Source organism: Cyprinus carpio, chromosome B22 (genome assembly GCF_018340385.1).
Source record: "Cyprinus carpio isolate SPL01 chromosome B22, ASM1834038v1, whole genome shotgun sequence".
NCBI classification, from domain to species: Eukaryota; Metazoa; Chordata; class Actinopteri; order Cypriniformes; family Cyprinidae; genus Cyprinus; species Cyprinus carpio.
Genome location: NC_056618.1, coordinates 15,852,718 through 15,870,490, shown reverse-complemented (window position 1 = coordinate 15,870,490; position 17,773 = coordinate 15,852,718). Strand labels below are relative to the sequence as shown.

General features: G+C 38.1%; 2 protein-coding genes across 5 annotated transcripts; both read left to right on the top strand.

The window, feature by feature from the left end:
* The first annotated feature begins 903 nt into the window (after nucleotides 1-903).
* On the top strand, nucleotides 904-8,762 carry LOC122141508. Of its 4 annotated transcripts, none has more exons than XM_042749052.1 (7): nucleotides 904-1,104; nucleotides 2,011-2,331; nucleotides 2,649-2,855; nucleotides 2,956-3,014; nucleotides 3,472-3,489; nucleotides 7,476-7,559; nucleotides 7,707-8,762. In XM_042749052.1, the coding sequence occupies exons 1-7, from the start codon at nucleotides 1,059-1,061 to the stop codon at nucleotides 7,872-7,874; spliced, it is 903 nt and encodes a 300-aa protein (XP_042604986.1). In that variant the 5' UTR covers nucleotides 904-1,058; the 3' UTR covers nucleotides 7,875-8,762. The 4 variants fall into 4 exon arrangements, with proteins under 4 accessions (XP_042604986.1, XP_042604985.1, XP_042604987.1 ...); XM_042749051.1 differs by having other exon boundaries at nucleotides 7,704-8,762; XM_042749053.1 differs by having other exon boundaries at nucleotides 7,644-7,782.
* Nucleotides 8,763-13,706: 4,944 nt separating this feature from the next.
* LOC122141511 (proline-rich membrane anchor 1-like) lies at nucleotides 13,707-15,087 on the top strand. Its single transcript, XM_042749064.1, has 3 exons — nucleotides 13,707-14,023; nucleotides 14,123-14,181; nucleotides 14,668-15,087. The coding sequence occupies exons 1-3, from the start codon at nucleotides 13,744-13,746 to the stop codon at nucleotides 14,731-14,733; spliced, it is 405 nt and encodes a 134-aa protein (XP_042604998.1). The 5' UTR covers nucleotides 13,707-13,743; the 3' UTR covers nucleotides 14,734-15,087.
* Nucleotides 15,088-17,773: the final 2,686 nt, after the last annotated feature.

Sequence of the window (17,773 nt, the reverse complement as noted above, 5' to 3'; positions counted from 1 at the left end):
GAACGTTCCCCTTACTGTTTCCATGGCGACGCCTCAGGCTTGTCGCGTGACACACCGCGTCTACAATAACACTGTATTACAGATGTATTGCTTTTATTTCGTTTTTCCTTTTTTTTTTTTTTTATTTAAAATATTCACAAACCTGCATACCATGTCATGAACAATCTGATATTCCGATTCATAAATATGTGTAAATGAGTGTGTTTGGTCGTTTAAAAACCTTTCTAAATGATCTTGATCGGGATCTGTAATGTGAGATTGGCGCTGTCATGTTTGTTCGCGCTGCAGTTCAGAGCCCTGTCAGTCGCATTTACAGCACGTGAATTCATCAATTTCTCCCCAAATACAAGTAATAAGTGGCGGATGAACTGGGTGAAGAATAGAGTGATCTTTATAGTTACTTACACTATGTGTATCTGATATTAATAAAACACATCTGCAAAATTAAATTTGAATTGATTATTACTATTTTTTAAGCCTCCATAGACGCTTATGCCTGTATTTTTCAAACTCTAAAATGTATTGTTTTACTTCAGTACTCTATGCGTGCATTTTAAATGTCTGAAAACTAAAATATGCATTACGTGGTTAATAATACTGCATAGTGGTGATAATATGACAAGAGCAGTGCCGCGCCTGTCTCTGGCTCAAGCACTAACCAACGCTTGTAAAACGCAGTTTGAATTCTGGCAGTTATGCGACGTCACCGAACGTTCTAAATCCCATATGTGGGACCGTACCGCTCAAAAGGTTAAACAGGTAATTATAAAAAACGCCCCTATAAATTAATTCCAGGGGCCAAATATTGTCTCTTAATGGAAAAGTGTCCCTTATCTTGAATTTGGGAGGAATTTTTGGTGCTATTTTTGTCCCAAGCACCCATTTACTTCTGAGTAGATAGTCACACCCATCAACACTTAAAGATGTGTTATTTTCGCTGACGCTAGTTTCAATTCACTTTACTACAGAGCAGCTTCACATCAGCTCATCTCTCATTTTATTACTGAACCAGTTTTGAAGAGTTTATCTTTTCATATTTGTGGACTGAAAAGTTGAAGATGTTTGACAGATTTTTGTTCTGTTTGTGTTTGTGGCATCTGGTTGGTAAGTCTGAAATATGTTTTTATGATTTCAGTTCTTTCTTCAGATTCAGTGTTTGTTTTTTCTAAATGTCTTTTATATAAAACACTGAAGCTCAAACAGCAGCAGCTTTAGTTTCAGTCGTGATGTGATTCTCATCTGAAGTAAAAGAGTTCTCTGTGTGGAGCTCAAATCAACTTCAGTTCCTGCATCAGGAAATCAGTTTTATTTAAAATCACCACAAAGATGGAATTATTAATTGGTTTTGTTGTTTGGAAATAAAGTGGTCCAGGCTGTAGGATTGGCGAAGGACTACCACCCACTGCCACTTATACCAACGACGGAAATAAAAGCAGTTAGAACAGCTAAATATGTGGAAGAGCGTTGCTATTGAGTGACTGTATTGTATTGCAATAGGTAGCAATTTAAAGTTAATATTGAATCAAGATTAGTTAGCACATAATTCATAATTGAAATGGTTTAATAAAAGTATTTTGTTATGGTTACACTTCAATTGATTACAAAATAGATGAAGGATGGTAAAATATAGTTAATTGTACCCAACAGAGAAACAGTTACAGTCTTCTTTTATCCCTTCCTTGTGCATGTGACTAAAAACTAAATGTGAGACATTCAAACTGAACAATCAGCAGATTAAAGCTTCACACACTTGGCAAAAGGTGTGACAGTTAGAAGACCCCCGGTGTACACACATGTTGGGCCTCGATCGATATCAGCACTTCTGTTCCTTCAGGAATGCTAAATGGCTCTTTTGTTACTCAAGATAGGTTTGGGACAGGAAAACAGAAGTCTTTGTTAATTTTTCACCCTACAATTTCAAAAGTATATTTTTAACTGTTTACTTTATTAAACCTTATTTGAAATCTGTTTATTTTTGATTAGAAGAATGGTTTTCTCTTTGTTCTTCAGGTGTGTTCGGTGCTGATGAAGTGAAGTCAGTGATGGAGGGGGAATCTGTTACTCTAAACATTACTGTTACTGAAAAAAAGGACATTAATATGATCATGTGGAAGTCAAACAAATCACTCATAGCTAAAATCAGTAGAGAGTTCAGTAAGATCACTCTATATGATGATGATACTGAAGAGGGATTCAGAGGCAGACTGCAGCTGGATCCTCAGACTGGATCTCTGATCATCACAAACACCAGAACCACAGACTCTGGAGATTATGAAGTGACCATCATCAGCAGCGAGACGACCACATACACATTCAGAGTTACTGTCTTCGGTGAGTCACAATAACACTGTTATTTGATCTGCCAGTCTTCAAAAGAATGATTGTTTATAAACAAATAATTATATAATGAGTATTTATAAAACAAGCAAATCATTATTAAAGCACTTTCCTTTCACCTCATTGTTTTTCTATTTGGTCATATTTTTATGACTTTCTCTTCTCCGACAGTATAATCATGTTAAATATGAATCTTAAATCTTGAGACACACATTAAGATGTGGACTAACAGTACCAGCATTAAACATCAGCTCTGTCAGACATGTTCAGATAAAACAACTACAGTATGATATATGTGTTTATTTATTTAGCCGCTACAACACCAGACCCACAGACTCCTCCACAATCTCCTTCACCTCCTCCATCACAGTCTCCTTCAGCTTCTCCTTCAACTGCTCCATCACATCCTCCTTCACCTCTATTTCTGATAGTGCTGATCTCTGCTGCTGCTGCTGGATCTCTGGTGATTGTGGTTGTAATTGTGATGTTTTGTATCTGCAGGAAACACAGAGATTCAGGTCAAGTGAATCCACAGCTCACACATCTGTAAAAACATTGAGTCTTATTTATGAATCAACAATATTCTCCATGTTTTGATGAACATGTCTGTCATTACAGTTCATGAAGACGAGACTCAAGCTGCTGCAAAACTCTACAAACACACTGCACTGATGAAGGTATGAGTCTCTGTGTCATTTCAGGGAAATTTACATTTATTCCTACAGTTAGCACATAGCAATAGTATATTACATATTAAAATGTGTATCACTGCATACTGCAAACTACTTCACTAACTCATTACACATATTTGGCAGTGAGCGGTATATTACAGCATGAGTTGAACATGTTTTGTGGTTTAACAGTCAATCATGTTATACTTGGTTTTATTTTTTATTTTTGATCTTGTGTACCAAAATTTCATAATAAAAGTCCTGAAAACATGAAAGACACAGAGACTCTCCATTAGATACAAACACAAAACAGTCATTCAAATTAAGAAACACTGATTCTATCCCATAATACTCCATTTGCTGCTCTGGTCCAATGCATTATCAGTCCTTATGATGAATTTGCAGCATGTTTCTTTCATTTATTTAATATGAATGACTTTATTAATTTGTGTTTGTTTTACAGGAATCTGACGTGACGGAGGTGATTTACACGTGTTTCATCACAGAACAATCATCAAACTTTCTGTAATTCTGTTTTCTCTATTACTGTTTCAAATATAATTGTAGATGGTAACACTTTAGAATACTGCTTCTTACTTACTGCATAAGTGATAAGGAATTATTGAAGAACTAACAGGTAATTATTCATTAAGACTTAACTCACTACTGTTAACTACTAAGGAATATGTGTTAACAAATCAGTATGTAATATAATTTTATGATTGTGTTAAGTAACAGTTAGCTAATCAATAACTAATATATTCCGTCATTCCTCCTGAAGAACTACTATTAATTACAGTATCTACTAGTTTCAAGAAATATAACTATGAAATAACTAGTGCTGAACAGTTATACGCAAATAGTCACTGTAATAATCAGACTGTGGCCCACAAATCAAGTACTTGAGTAAAAGTACAGATACCCCAACCCCAAACCTTCTAAATGTTTAACTTTTAATTATAAAATGTTTGTTAAATTAGTTTAAATGTGGGAAGTATACATTAAAATGGAAAAGATTTTTGATAGGCTTGTGATCCTAAATGATAAATACTGCAGATTAACAAAGATTGCTTTGCTCACACTGGATTTCTAAGTATAATTTTCTGTATGTCTGTCTTTATCAATAAAGTTTTCTCACTCTGAGGTTCAAAGGTCTATTACATGTTGAGTGTCTCCTGGAGAAATACAAACTATATCAGGTTAACCGTATGTTATCATGTATGTTATCATTATTTATCTTAGCATGCTAATCTGACTAAAATGTTAAGTCATGCGTTTGTGAGATCATTCTACCACATAAAGCTCTTCAACTGAGTGGCGCACTGTGCTAAGCCCCTGGCCCCGAACCTTTAAGGTTGTGGGATCGAATCCAGGGTGGCACATGCACAGACCGCAAGAGTTGCTGAGGCCAGAAGTGGGATGAATGTTGCTTCTGTTCAATACGTTGGATTTTCCATGTGGGTTCGTATTGAATCAGAAACATGTTTTTGGTCATTCTCATCTGAACTTCTGTTTGTTTTTAAACTTCGGTACTTCTGAACCTATCTGTTTTTTAATATATGTTCTATTTCTGCTGTTTTTGTTCTGGCCCAGCTAACCAATCACAACACCGCTCTCTCTAGTCTGGCATTAACGGCTTGAATAGTTCCTGTATCAAATGAAGGCCCGCCTTCTGAAATACGAAATGTGCTGTGATTGGTTAGCTGGGCCAATGTGTGTTGTGACTTGTTAGCTGGGTCAGTGTGTGTTGTGATCGGTTAGCTGGGCCAGTGTGTGCCGTGATCGGTTAGCTGGGTCAGTGTGTGTTGTGATCGGTTAGCTGGGCCAGTGTGTGCCGTGATCGGTTAGCTGGGCCAGTGTGTGTTGTGATTGGTTAACTGGGTCAGTGTGTGTTGTGATCGGTTAGCTGGGCCAGTGTGTGTTGTGATCGGATAGCTGGGCCAGTGTGTGTTGTGATCGGATAGCTGGGCCAGTGTGTGCTGTGATCGGTTAGCTGGGCCAGTGTGTGTTGTGATCGGTTAGCTGGGCCAGTGTGTGCTGTGGTTGGTTAGCTGGGCCAGTGTGTGTTGTGTTGCAGTCGGTTAGCTGGGCCAGTGTGTGCCGTGATTGGTTAGCTGGGCCAGTGTGTGTTGTGATTGGTGAGCTGGTCCAGTGTGTGTTGTGGTCGGTTAGCTGGGCCAGTGTGTGTTGTGATCGGATAGCTGGCCCAGTGTGTGTTGTGATCGGATAGCTGGCCCAGTGTGTGTTGTGATCGGTTAGCTGGGCCAGTGTGTGTTGTGATCGGTTAGCTGGGCCAGTGTGTGCTGTGATTGGTTAACTGGCCCAGTGTGTGTTGTGATCGGATAGCTGGCCCAGTGTGTGCTGTGATTGGTTAGCTGGGCCAGTGTGTGTTGTGATCGGTTAGCTGGGCCAGTGTGTGCTGTGATTGGTTAGCTGGGCCAGTGTGTGTTGTGATCGGTTAGCTGGGCCAGTGTGTGTTGTGATCGGTTAGCTGGGCCAGTGTGTGTTGTGATCGGTTAGCTGGGTCAGTGTGTGCTGTGATCGGTTAGCTGGGCCAGTGTGTGTTGTGATCGGTTAAACTGGGTCAGTGTGTGTTGTGATCGGTTAGCTGGGCCGGTGTGTGCTGTGATTGGATAGCGGGGCCGGTGTGTGCTGTGATCGGTTAGCTGGGCCGGTGTGTGTTGTGATCGGTTAGCTGGGCCAGTGTGTGTTGTGATCGGTTAGCTGGGCCAGTGTGTGTTGTGATTGGTTAGCTGGGCCAGTGTGTGTTGTGATCGGTTAACTGGGTCAGTGTGTGTTGTGATCGGTTAGCTGGGCCAGTGTGTGTGTGATGATCGGTTAGCTGGGCCAGTGTGTGCTGTGATCGGTTAGCTGGGCCAGTGTGTGTTGTGATCGGTTAGCTGGGCCAGTGTGTGTTGTGATCGGTTAGCTGGGCCAGTGTGTGCTGTGATTGGTTAGCTGGTCCAGTGTGTGCTGCGATTGGTTAGCTGGGCCAGGTGTGTGTGTGATCGGTAACTGGGTCAGTGTGTGTTGTGATCGGATAGCTGGGCAGAACATGTGTGCTGTGATCGGTTAGCTGGGTCAGTGTGTGCTGTGATTGGTTAGCTGGGCCAGTGTGTGTTGTGATCGGTTAGCTGGGCCAGTGTGTGTTGTGATTGGTTAGCTGGGCCGGTGTGTGCTGTGATTGGTTAGCTGGGCCAGTGTGTGTTGTGATTGGTTAGCTGGGCCAGTGTGTGCTGTGATTGGTTAACTGGGTCAGTGTGTGTTGTGATCAGCAGCACTCGGTGCATGGTTGGGAAATGTCATGCCCCGCCCTTACCATAGCCTCCTGCGAGCTTCAGTGTAAATATTACTCAAAATCAAATCAATTTGAGCATGATTTAAATCTGGATGATTGTAACCACTCTAAGTTCCTCTGCTTTGGGAAAGCTAGCGTGTCTCCAGCATAGTGATAACACTCGTTGCCTTCTCTGGTGCAGCTCAACCAGGTCTCGTCCCATTCGAAATCCCGGAAAATATCCATTGTAGTTCAAACGAGTCGTCCTTGTAGTTTTTGAAAAGTGATTTCTGTTAAATAAAATATCTCCTTATGAATTGGACTTTAAGCTTTGTTACTTTGCAGACTTTATGCTAAAACAGCAACATTACAGACTAACTAAAGTTGAAAAAGTGAAAAAGCATAATAGGACCCTTTTGTCATCTTCGTGCTCTTTCCTCAACACAGTACTGGGTTCCACATCCCCTTCACTGGTCCCTGACCCAACACAGTCTCCTTCATCACCTGGACCCTCAGGGACTGCTGTCCCACCTGTTCCCTCTGAAAAAGTTTCAGCCACTCTCCTCAGAGCCAGAGAAGAAGCTGGTCAGAATGATGATGAAGAGACTGTAATCGCCAATCCTCTGTATTTCTTTCAAATAATCTAGAATAATTCAAACAATGATAGCTCAACATCTACTTTATGCTAAAACAGCAACATTACAGACTAACTAAAGTTGAAAAAGTGAAAAAGCATAATAGGACCCTTTTGTCATCTTCGTGCTCTTTCCTCAACACAGTAAGCTTGACAACCACTGTAATGCAGTTTTATTATGTATCAACCATTTTCACATTTTCAACTAACAGTAATGAATGTTTATGTTCAATAGAATAGTTTCTGAAGAATCATGTAACACTGAAGACTGGAGTAATGATGCTGGACATGTGGTATTGCCCCACAGAAATAAATTACATTTTACAACTTTAAATTGTAGTAATGCTTCACAGTGTATCAATATCTTTTTTTTGTTTTTACTGTTTTTACTGTATTTTTGATCATTTGCAACTCTGGTGAACAGAATAGGTTTCTTTTAGAAACATTTGAACCTCAAACGTTTAAACTGTAGTAGTGTATGATTTAAGCTTGGATGAGTTATTTGTTTAATGTTATATTTACTAAATCTATTTTATGTTACTTCATGATTGTACAGACACCAGATCCTCAAGTTCTAGCCCCTGTCCTCAGAGCCACTGCAGATGTGTCCAGTCCCGCTCAGCCATGCAGTATTGTGTCAGTAAGTAATTTCCTATTCTGTTGCTCTAAAAATGTAATGCCATTTGGAAAGAAATTTGTCTATATTGTTCTTTTCACTTATTAGAGATGTGAAAAGGCTCCCATGCCCTGAAAATGAGCTCATTGGAATGCACTTCTGTTCCAGCAGACTGGACAGGCACTGCAGGACATGAACCCAGACTCTGAAGAGACAGCAGAACTCACTGAGGACCTTAATGTGGAGGAGCAAGATGAAGATGAGGGCTTCTGTGACATCAGCGAGGATCACACCATTACAGATCCAGAGGTTGTTCTGTCACCACCTCCTCCACACTGACACTGGGTTCTTCCACCCTGGTCACCAGCAGTGACACGGCTGTACTGGGTTCCACATCCCCTTCACTGGTCCCTGACCCAACACAGTCTCCTTCATCACCTGGACCCTCAGGGACTGCTGTCCCACCTGTTCCCTCTGAAACATCAGTTTCAGCACTCTCCTCAGAGCCAGAGAATGCTGGTCAGAATGATGATGAAGAGACTGTAATCGCCAATCCTCTGTATTTCTTTCAAATAATCTAGAATAATTCAAACAATGATAGCTCAACATCTACTTCTTACTACTGCTTTAAATCCAGATGTAACTGTACTTGAAGCTTTCATAAATTAAAATGAAACTGCCAAAACTGTATATGGCATCACCACGAAGACGAACTATATGTTTGTACATTAAAATCTGGAGGGGAAGGTGGATGGCGTCGCGTGGTGACGTAATGACATGTGCCATTAATCGATCTGTACTATAACATGCAAAAACGGGAAGATGAATGGAAAATTCTAAAAGTTACTATTGCTACTATTGCTTACCATATTCTAAGTATGGCTTATTTAGAATATGGTAAATCATTAGATTACTGATGTCCATGTAAACGTAATCAATGATACTGCCACTGTTACAGCATACAGTTGAGCAGAGCACCAGTTTAAAAGCTTTTTTTATTTTTTGTACTTTCAAATAATATTTCATCAGTACACTGCAACAATAGAACATGTCAATAAGGATAATTTGTACATTTTGTCATTCTTGTCACAGATATATTTAGTATATTAATTACTATTTTGCATATTTTTTTCATTAGAAATAACAGATTTGTAAGTGTCTTGAATGAATGTAACCTAAAATGCTTAATCAGAATAAATAATATCAATACAACAACTACTAAATCACTAATAACAACAACAAAACATATTTCCATTGTATACTTTAATTTTCATGAAAGAATATCAAAGTACATGAGTGATTCTGTAACTGGAGATACATTTGGCATTTCATAAAATTAAGAAAAATAAATTATTTCCAGTATCTTATTGAAAACATTACATTTTAATAATTCAGTGCTTTCTAAACATAATGTACTTCATTTTTTACTTTTAATTAAAAAATAATAATAATAATAATAAAAATAAAAAAGATGACTGCAAAGCCATGCATACAGTGCCAGATTTGACAGGTTTTCTGGTAGCAAAACAATTACAGCAACAGCACAGCTTAACCCTGGCACATTTTATATTTAGTTATTAGTTTTAACTAAGTCAATCTTTTATACCTTGTTTTAACATTGACTTATATATAGACCGGCTGTGGATGTCGTGCAAGATGGTGGAAAGCATAATATCTGTGTTCTGATTGGTCAGATCGCCTGTCAGTCAAGCTCTTTGCAAATGGTCAGTTACTGCTTTATTTACCAGCCTAATATCCAAGCATTTGTTTAAAATGGATTATCTTTGTCAAATCAGAAGTCACAATGTTTAGCAGCTCGTCTAAGCCATGTGACAAATTGTTGCAGTCCCCATTTTTTTTTTTTTTTCTTTTTCTGAGAGGAGTAACAATCGAGACAATTGATAAGAAATGAAGAACAAACGAGCTGAAGACAGTTACAGGAGAGAGCAGAGCCAAACACTCTCAGGATCTCATGAGCAGATGCACTGCTACACTGCTTTAAGACACTTTTATCTTCTCTAGTCTCTCATCATGTTGTGGGGCAGTTTACTTCTGTTGAAGACATTAGCACTGAACAGCAGAGGAAGCTGTGGCTAACTGGAGCTAAAAGCTGTCAAGTTAACATGTGACATGAGCAAAAAAGAAAAAAAAAAGAGCTAGATGTTCACACGTATCAACACTAATAGATGTGCAGATATTTTAGCTGACAGTAGAGTTTCTCATGACTGTACAGTTCAGCCTCTCATCAGCTCATCTGTCATTTTAATCCTGGACCTGTTTTGAAGAGTTTGTCTTCTCTTATTTGTGGACTGAAACCGTTGAAGATGTTTGACAGATTTTGGTTCTGTTTGTGTTTGTGGCGTCTGGTAGGTGAGTTTAAAATGTGTTTTTACTTAAGATCCTGCTTGGTGAACAGCGTGTAAATAGTGTGAATATGAGGGTTGTCTCCCCTAAAATATGATTAAAAACCTGTGCATTGTAAATAACGTTTTATACTAAATTATTGTGTAAGTAGTAAAACACACACAAACGGGGCATCTGATAGACATCTGAATCAACCGCACACTCACACAGCTTATGTAACATCAACCTTAGAAATAAACACCCGTGACATTGAGATAATACAGCGAACCCCCGTTGAAACGCCTACACGAGAATGTCTCATTTAACTTAACCCTGTTCTCATGGCCTTATCGGCGTGTTCTCAGAGCGATTACATGCTCTAGGCTGCGTAATGCTCCATGTGTATAAACACAGATGTGTAAATGCTGCTGCAAATATGCTTAATATTTCGCTCCTGCAACCGATGCAAAACGATGTTAACCAGGCAATATACACGGCGATATGGATTGAAAGAGCATTCACCAAACTTAGATGCGGATTTCAGATGTTCTGAAACATGCTGCAACAGTTTAATTTGCAAGCAGCAATGCGATGGAAGAGACGCTGAAGAATGGGAATTTAAATAGACCGCATGTGATAGGTGTCAACACTGGATTGGTAAAAGGCAGGAACAGCCTGGCTTCTGAACTGGTTGCAGTTCCACTCTGATTCCATATGAGGGCGCTCACAGGACGAGTGCAGAATGAATGGAGGTCAATAGCGGTATACCCCTCAAAATCCACTTTTCTCAGGATATAATTTTTTGTCTAGTAATTTGAATGTTGTTTTCGAAAGGAGATGCAAAGAAACTACACATTACTGGGTGTTAGATTTTTTAGAGTCACTTATTTGCTTTAAAAAGTCTTTTAAAATGTCAATGACGTCATACGTTATATGTTCATTAGCAGAATGCTAGCGTGTTATGGGCAACAACAACTCAACCTGTAAGAAATCGAAAGGAAGTACTTGTTCATTCAACTTTCGACCTATAACCCATGTTGAACTTGCAAAACCTACAATCAGATCTGAGATTTCTCAATGGCAATCGGGTGAAAGGGACAAATTTAGCCGTCTAGCCCCATAGACTCCCATTCATTTTGCACTCATGGCGATCGCCCCCAGTGGAACTCTGGTGGAACTGCAACCAAAATTCGGTACAATAGGACTTAAAAGGGAGTGGGAAGATTCTCCGTAGACGGGCTCATGCCGATGCTGAATGTATGTGAACAAAATGCAAGTTTTGGCCATTTGCAATCCATATTATGCACCCGCGGCAATATTTCAATCATTAAACAGTGCGACAAAACGTTGTAAAAACACTTAAATTGCCTTAATATATTTAACACAGTTATATTCTCTATATTAATGTTTTCATGTAAAAATTTATTTTTAGAATTAATTTGTACATAAATGGATTAAGTAAAGCAAAAATGTTCAGATTCATTTTTGCATTTATATAGAATAACTAAACTATAGCTGAACTTTAGTGAGGGGACATTGTTCCTCTTAACATCATTAAAAACAAACACAAAAAACAAACAAAAAACTCTTTAATTTAAATTCTGAATGCATTACAGATAGTCTAGTGTGTGCAAAGAGCGCTCCCTTTATCATTTCAAATGCACTGAGCCTGTCACTCGTCTCAGTTCATCGGTTCAGTGGATGTATCTGTGATAAGCTACAATGCTCAACGCTGCAAACATTGTAAATAGAAACATGTGATGCTCTCCAGAGTGGAAAAGAGTTTGTGCAGAATGTGTGTGTGTGTGTGTGTGTGCGTGTGTGTGTGCGTGTGTGTGTGTGTGTGTGTGTGTGTGTAAGTGTGTGTGTGTGTGTGTGTGTGTGTGTGTGTGTGTGTGATTAGCTCCCTAAACTGGGCGTGACATGATAAACTGCCTTCTGTATGGATTTATTATGGAATGTTGCTTAAATACAGGGACAGCTGGCAATCCTACTTTGCATGTTTTAAACACTTAGATGATGTTCTTACTCTGGCCATGCATTAAATGCACATCCTTGAAAGAGTGCAGTTTGCTGACATATTTACTTTAAAGTCCACATGAACCAGAAGTTGCTGCCGACTGGATTTCAGTGTGGTGTTGTATTTCCAACTGAAACGGAATATTGAGTAGAGGACGGGGTTTTATTTTTGTGCTCTCTCACTCACAGGGCAGTTTTTATGCTCAAATTGTTAAGTTACACAAGTTAAATTAACATTTCTTCACTTTAAAAAAAAAAAAAGTACAACTCACAATCACGCATCATTTCTGTGTCTCTAAGTGGTTTTAACCAGAAATCATCAGTACAACAGCCTGTGAAGAATCTCAGTTATGTGACATTTACCTCAGGAAGATAAAACCTCTAATCATATCGCTAAAATTATAAATACATTAGGCCTATACATTTGTGTAGAATATAAACAACCATTTAAATGACTATCCCCCAGTTTCACAGACAAGACTTCAGCCTAATGCCAGACTAAAATCTAAGTCTGAGAAACTTGCTCTGACTGATCTTAAAATATATCAGTGCCTTTTTTTCCCTCAAAATTCACATCAGTAATGTTTTATTTTTGTTTGTTTGTTTGTTTTCTATGGCACGTGTGTATAAAATTGACTTAAATGACCTAATTGAACTATGGCCTAATCCTGGCTTAGTCTAAGCCCTGTCTGTGAAACCAGGACTATATCTCAAAAGTTAAGTATGTCATAATCACAAAATTAGTAAACAAGTTCACAATCTAGCCTAATAAGTCTAATTTTATTTAAATAAAACTATGATTAAGTTTTGTTTACAAATTTATTATATTAAAAGATAATTATGATATTGTAAACATAATAATAATTGTTTTAAATGATGTGCTGGTATTACCTTATGAACTGTGAATACATTATAAGCTGCCAAAGTGTGTTCATAATGTAATACATTTCTCATACAATAACCTATTACATTATGTGAAACATTATTACATTGAAAAATTATTATTACATTATGAGCTCAAGATTGTATTACATTCTGAGAAAATTATTACATTATGAACATTTTATTACAACAATAATGTAATATTTATTACATTATGTGCAGTTATTACATTAGCTCAAATCAACTTCAGTTGCTGCATAGGGAAATCAGTTTTGTTCAAAATTACTATAATAAATGCAATTAATAATCCACACACCAGTTTGCTTCTGTTGTGTTCATGTGATTGGTCTGAATATTATTAATGTCAAATGTAAATTTTATAAAACTAGCCCTTGTTCCTTGTTTTCCAGGTGTGTTTGGAGATACAGACACAGTGAAGCCAGTGTCAGTGCAGGAGGGAGATTCAGACTCTCTACAGATTAATAACACTGAAATACAGACAGATGATGATATAATGTGGACTTTTGGAGCTAACAGGAGTCTTATAGCTAAAATCAGTGGAGAGACAAGTGACATCGGTGATGGTCCTGATGGGAGATTCAGAGACAGACTGAAGCTGGATCATCAGACTGGATCTCTGACCATCAAGAACACCAGAACCACAGACTCTGGACTTTATGAAGTTGAGATCAGCCGCAGCAGCTCAGAGGATAAACACAGATTCAGTGTTACTGTCTTTAGTGAGTCACAATTACACTCTCATTTGTGTTGCCAGTCTTCAAAAGAATGATTGTTTATTTGTACACAAACAAAATATTTTAATGAGTATTTATAAAACAAGCAAAATACACACATAATTACTGAGGCACTTTACTTTTACCTGATTGTTCTTTCATTTGGAAAATAATCAATGTATGATCTTGTTAAAGATGAATCTATTTTAAATCTTGAGAAACACATTAAGATGTGGACTAACAGTACCAGCATTAAACATCAACTCTGTCAGACATGTTCAGATAAAACAACTATGAGATATGTGTTTATTTATTTAGCTGCTACAAGACCAGACCCACAGACTCCTCCACATCCTCCTTCACCTCCTCCATCACAGTCTCCTTCAGCTTCTCCTTCATATCACACCTCAGTATCTCTGATAGTGCTGATCTCTGTTGCTGTTGCTGGATCTCTGGTGATTGTGGCTGTAATTCTGATGTTTTGTATCTGCAGGAAACACAGAGACTCAGGTCGAGTGAATCCACAGCTCACACATCTGAAAAACAATGAGTTTTATTTGTGAATCAACAATATTCTCCATGTTTTGATGAACATGTTTGTCATTACAGTTCATGAAGACGAGACTCGAGCTGCTGTAAAACTCTACAAACACACTGCACTGATGACGGTAAGAGTCTCTGTGTCGTTTCAATGAAACTTACATTTATTCATTATTATTTTACAGTTCAAAACAACTACAAAGCACATAGCAATAGTATATTGCAGCTTAAAATGTGTATCACTGCTACTGCAAACTACTTCACTTACTCATTACACATATTTGGCAGTGAGCGGTATATTATGTGTTACAGGTTTTATGCTTTCAACAGACAATCGTGTTACTTGGTTTTATTTTTTGTTCTTCTGTTCTAAAATTTCATAATAAAAGTCCTAAAAACACAAAAGACAGACACTCTCCATTACACACAAACACAAAACAGTCATTCAGTGCAAGAAACACTGATTCTATCCCATAATATTCACTGATTCTATCCCATAATACTCCATTTGCTGCTCTGGTCCAATGCATTATCAGTCCTTATGATGAATTTGCAGCATGTTTCTGTCATTTATTTAATATGAATAACTTTATTAATTTGTGTTTGTGTTACAGGAATCTGACGTGACGGAGGTGATTTACACGTGTTTCATCACAGAACAATCATCAAACTCTCTGTGATTCTGTTTTCCTCATAAATCATATATTGATCATAACTGCATCTGGCTTTAAACTCTAATACTGTTTCATATACAGTTCTAGATATTTGTTTTGTCAGAATATTTTCATGTGATTTTTGATAATTTTGTGATCCTGAATGATAGATACTGCAGATAAACAAAGATTGCTTTGCTTACACTGGATATTTTTTTCTGTCTGTCTGCCTTTATCAATGAAGTTTTCTCACTCATTTTTATTACATGTTGAGTGTCTCCTGGAGAAATACAAACTATGTATACGTTTGAACTGAAATGTGTGTTGGCAGTGTGTACACAACCACATTATAATGATAAAAATCCACCCAGGGTTTTTTTTTTTTTTTTTTTTTTTTTTTAATCCTCATAAATCATAACTGCTTTCTCTGATCAAGCCATTTACAGATTCTTGGCAGAGTGATGTCACACATGCCCAGGCCCCTCCCACAAGTGTCGGCTGACACTGGCATTCAGTGTTGCCAGATTGGGCATTTTTGAATTTGATTCTCTTACATTTGATACATCTCTAATGTATTTGCTCTTATTTGATCCATTTACCTGGAAAATGTATCTATTTATTTATATTATTTTGACGTCATTATTTTGTTTTAAGGAGCTAAAAATGGTCCTTATTAACCTTGATTGACATGGCAATATTTTATCACATTATTTTGACAGTTAAAGTTTTGGGTGGTTTCTTGTTGGAATGGGCAGGTTTTTGAGAGCTTTTTGGGCTGTAAATCGTCCATCCAATCTGGCATTTTTTTGACACCGGCACAGTTGTAAATAAGAATGTCTCAGTTTAAGTGATTGAAGTGTTTTGTTGTTGGATGTAATAATGAACATAGCAGACGTCATTTACTCACAACATCTGAGCCGCTGAAAACGCAGAGGATTTTGTTTTTGAAGGGAATGCGCCACAATGTACAAACCCGATTCCAAAAAAGTTGGGACACGGTACAAATTGTGAGTAAAGAAGGAATGGAATAATTTACAAATCTCATAAACTTATATTTTCTTCACAATAGAATACAGATAACATATCAAATGTTGAAAGTGAGACATTTTGAAATATCATGCCAAATACTGGCTCATTTTGGATTTCATGAGCATGATTGGGTTTCCAAAAAAAGTTGGGACAGGTAGCAATAAGAGGCCGGAAGAGTTAAATGTACATATAAGAACACAGCGGGAGGACCAGTTTGCAACTTATTAGGTCAATTGGCAACATGATTGGGTATAAAAAGAGCCTCTCAGAGTGGCAGTGTCTCTCAGAAGTCAAGATGGGCAGAGGATCACCAATTCCCCCAATGCTGCGGCGAAAAATAGTGGAGCAATATCAGAAAGGAGTTTCTCAGAGAAAAATTGCAAAGAGTTTGAAGTTATCATCATCTAAAGTGCATAATATCATCCAAAGATGCAGAGAATCTGGAACAATCTCTGTGGATTAGTGTCAAGGGCGGAAAACCATACTGGATGCCCGTGATCTCCGGGCCCTTAGACGGCACTGCATCACATACAGGAATGCTACTGTAATGGAAATCACAACACGGGCTCAGGAATACTTCCACAAAACATTGTCGGTGAACACAATCCACCGTGCCATTCGCCGTTACAGGCTAAAACTCTATAGGTCAAAAAAGAAGCCATATCTAAACATGATTCAGAAGCGCAGGCGTTTTCTCTGGGCCAAGGCTCATTTAAAATGGACTGTGGCAAAGTGGAAAACTGTTCTGTGGTCAGAAGAATCAAAATTTAAAGTTATTTTTGGAAAACTGGGACGCCATGTCATCCGGACTAAAGAGGACAAGGACAACACAAGTTGTTATCAGCGCTCAGTTCAGAAGCCTGCATCTCTGATGGTATGGGGTTGCATGAGTGCGTGTGGCATGGGCAGCTTACACATCTGGAAAGGCACCATCAATGCTGAAAGGTGGGAAGACCTTGCATTTATCCTCATGAAAATGCCAGACCACATACTGCATCAATTACAACATCATGGCTGCGTAGAAGAAGGATCCGGGTACTGAAATTGCCAGCCTGCAGTCAAGATCTTTCACCCATAGAAAACATTTGGCGCATCATAAAGAGGAAGATGCGACAAAGAAGACCTAAGACAGTTGAGCAACTAGAAGCCTGTATTAGACCAGAATGGGAAAACATTCCTATTCCTAAACTTGAGCAACTTGTCTCCTCAGTCCCCAGACGTTTGCACACTGTTATAAAAAGAAGAGGGGATGCCACACAGTGGTAAACATGGCCTTGTCCCAACTTTTTTGAGATGTGTTGATGCCATGAAATTTTAAATCAACTTATTTTCTCAATTTAAACATTTGATATGTCATCTATGTTGTATTCTGAATAACATATTGAAATTTGAAACTTCCACATCATTGCATTCTGTTTTTATTCACAATTTGTACAGTGTCCCAACTTTTTTGGAATCGGGGTTGTAAATAAATGTGTTTATGTTCACGCAAAATTCACTTCAGAAGAAGTGAGTATAAGGTTCTTTTATGAATCTTTGCAAATCGGCTTTCCTAATAATGTGCTAGTTAGCAAGTTCCGCGGCTAAAATAAACAATATCATGAGGGGTGGGTCAGCAGAGCTCATTTGCATTTAAAGGGACATGCACTGAAACAGGTTTCTGTGAATGGAGCTGTTTCTGACAAGCTAAAAAGGGTGCTGTTTACACTACCATTGAGAAATCTTAAACAAAATATGTGATAGACTTCTCAATAAGACCCTAAAAGAAAAAAAATAAGATACAAAATACAACTGTGTTCATCAAGTGTTCATCATATTTAAAATAATCTACACATCTGGGAGAAGCAGAAGTCCTCACAGATGGGTAAGAACTGATAGTGATCAGAACAGAATTTATGCATTACCATTTGCTCGTATAATGATAATAAGAGATAAAGAGATAAAGAAGAGAGCAAGAAGTCAAACTTTGATATCAAGTTAATAAAAAACTTATTGATAGTAATAACAGTGGAAGCACGTCATCACAGTCTGTGAATGT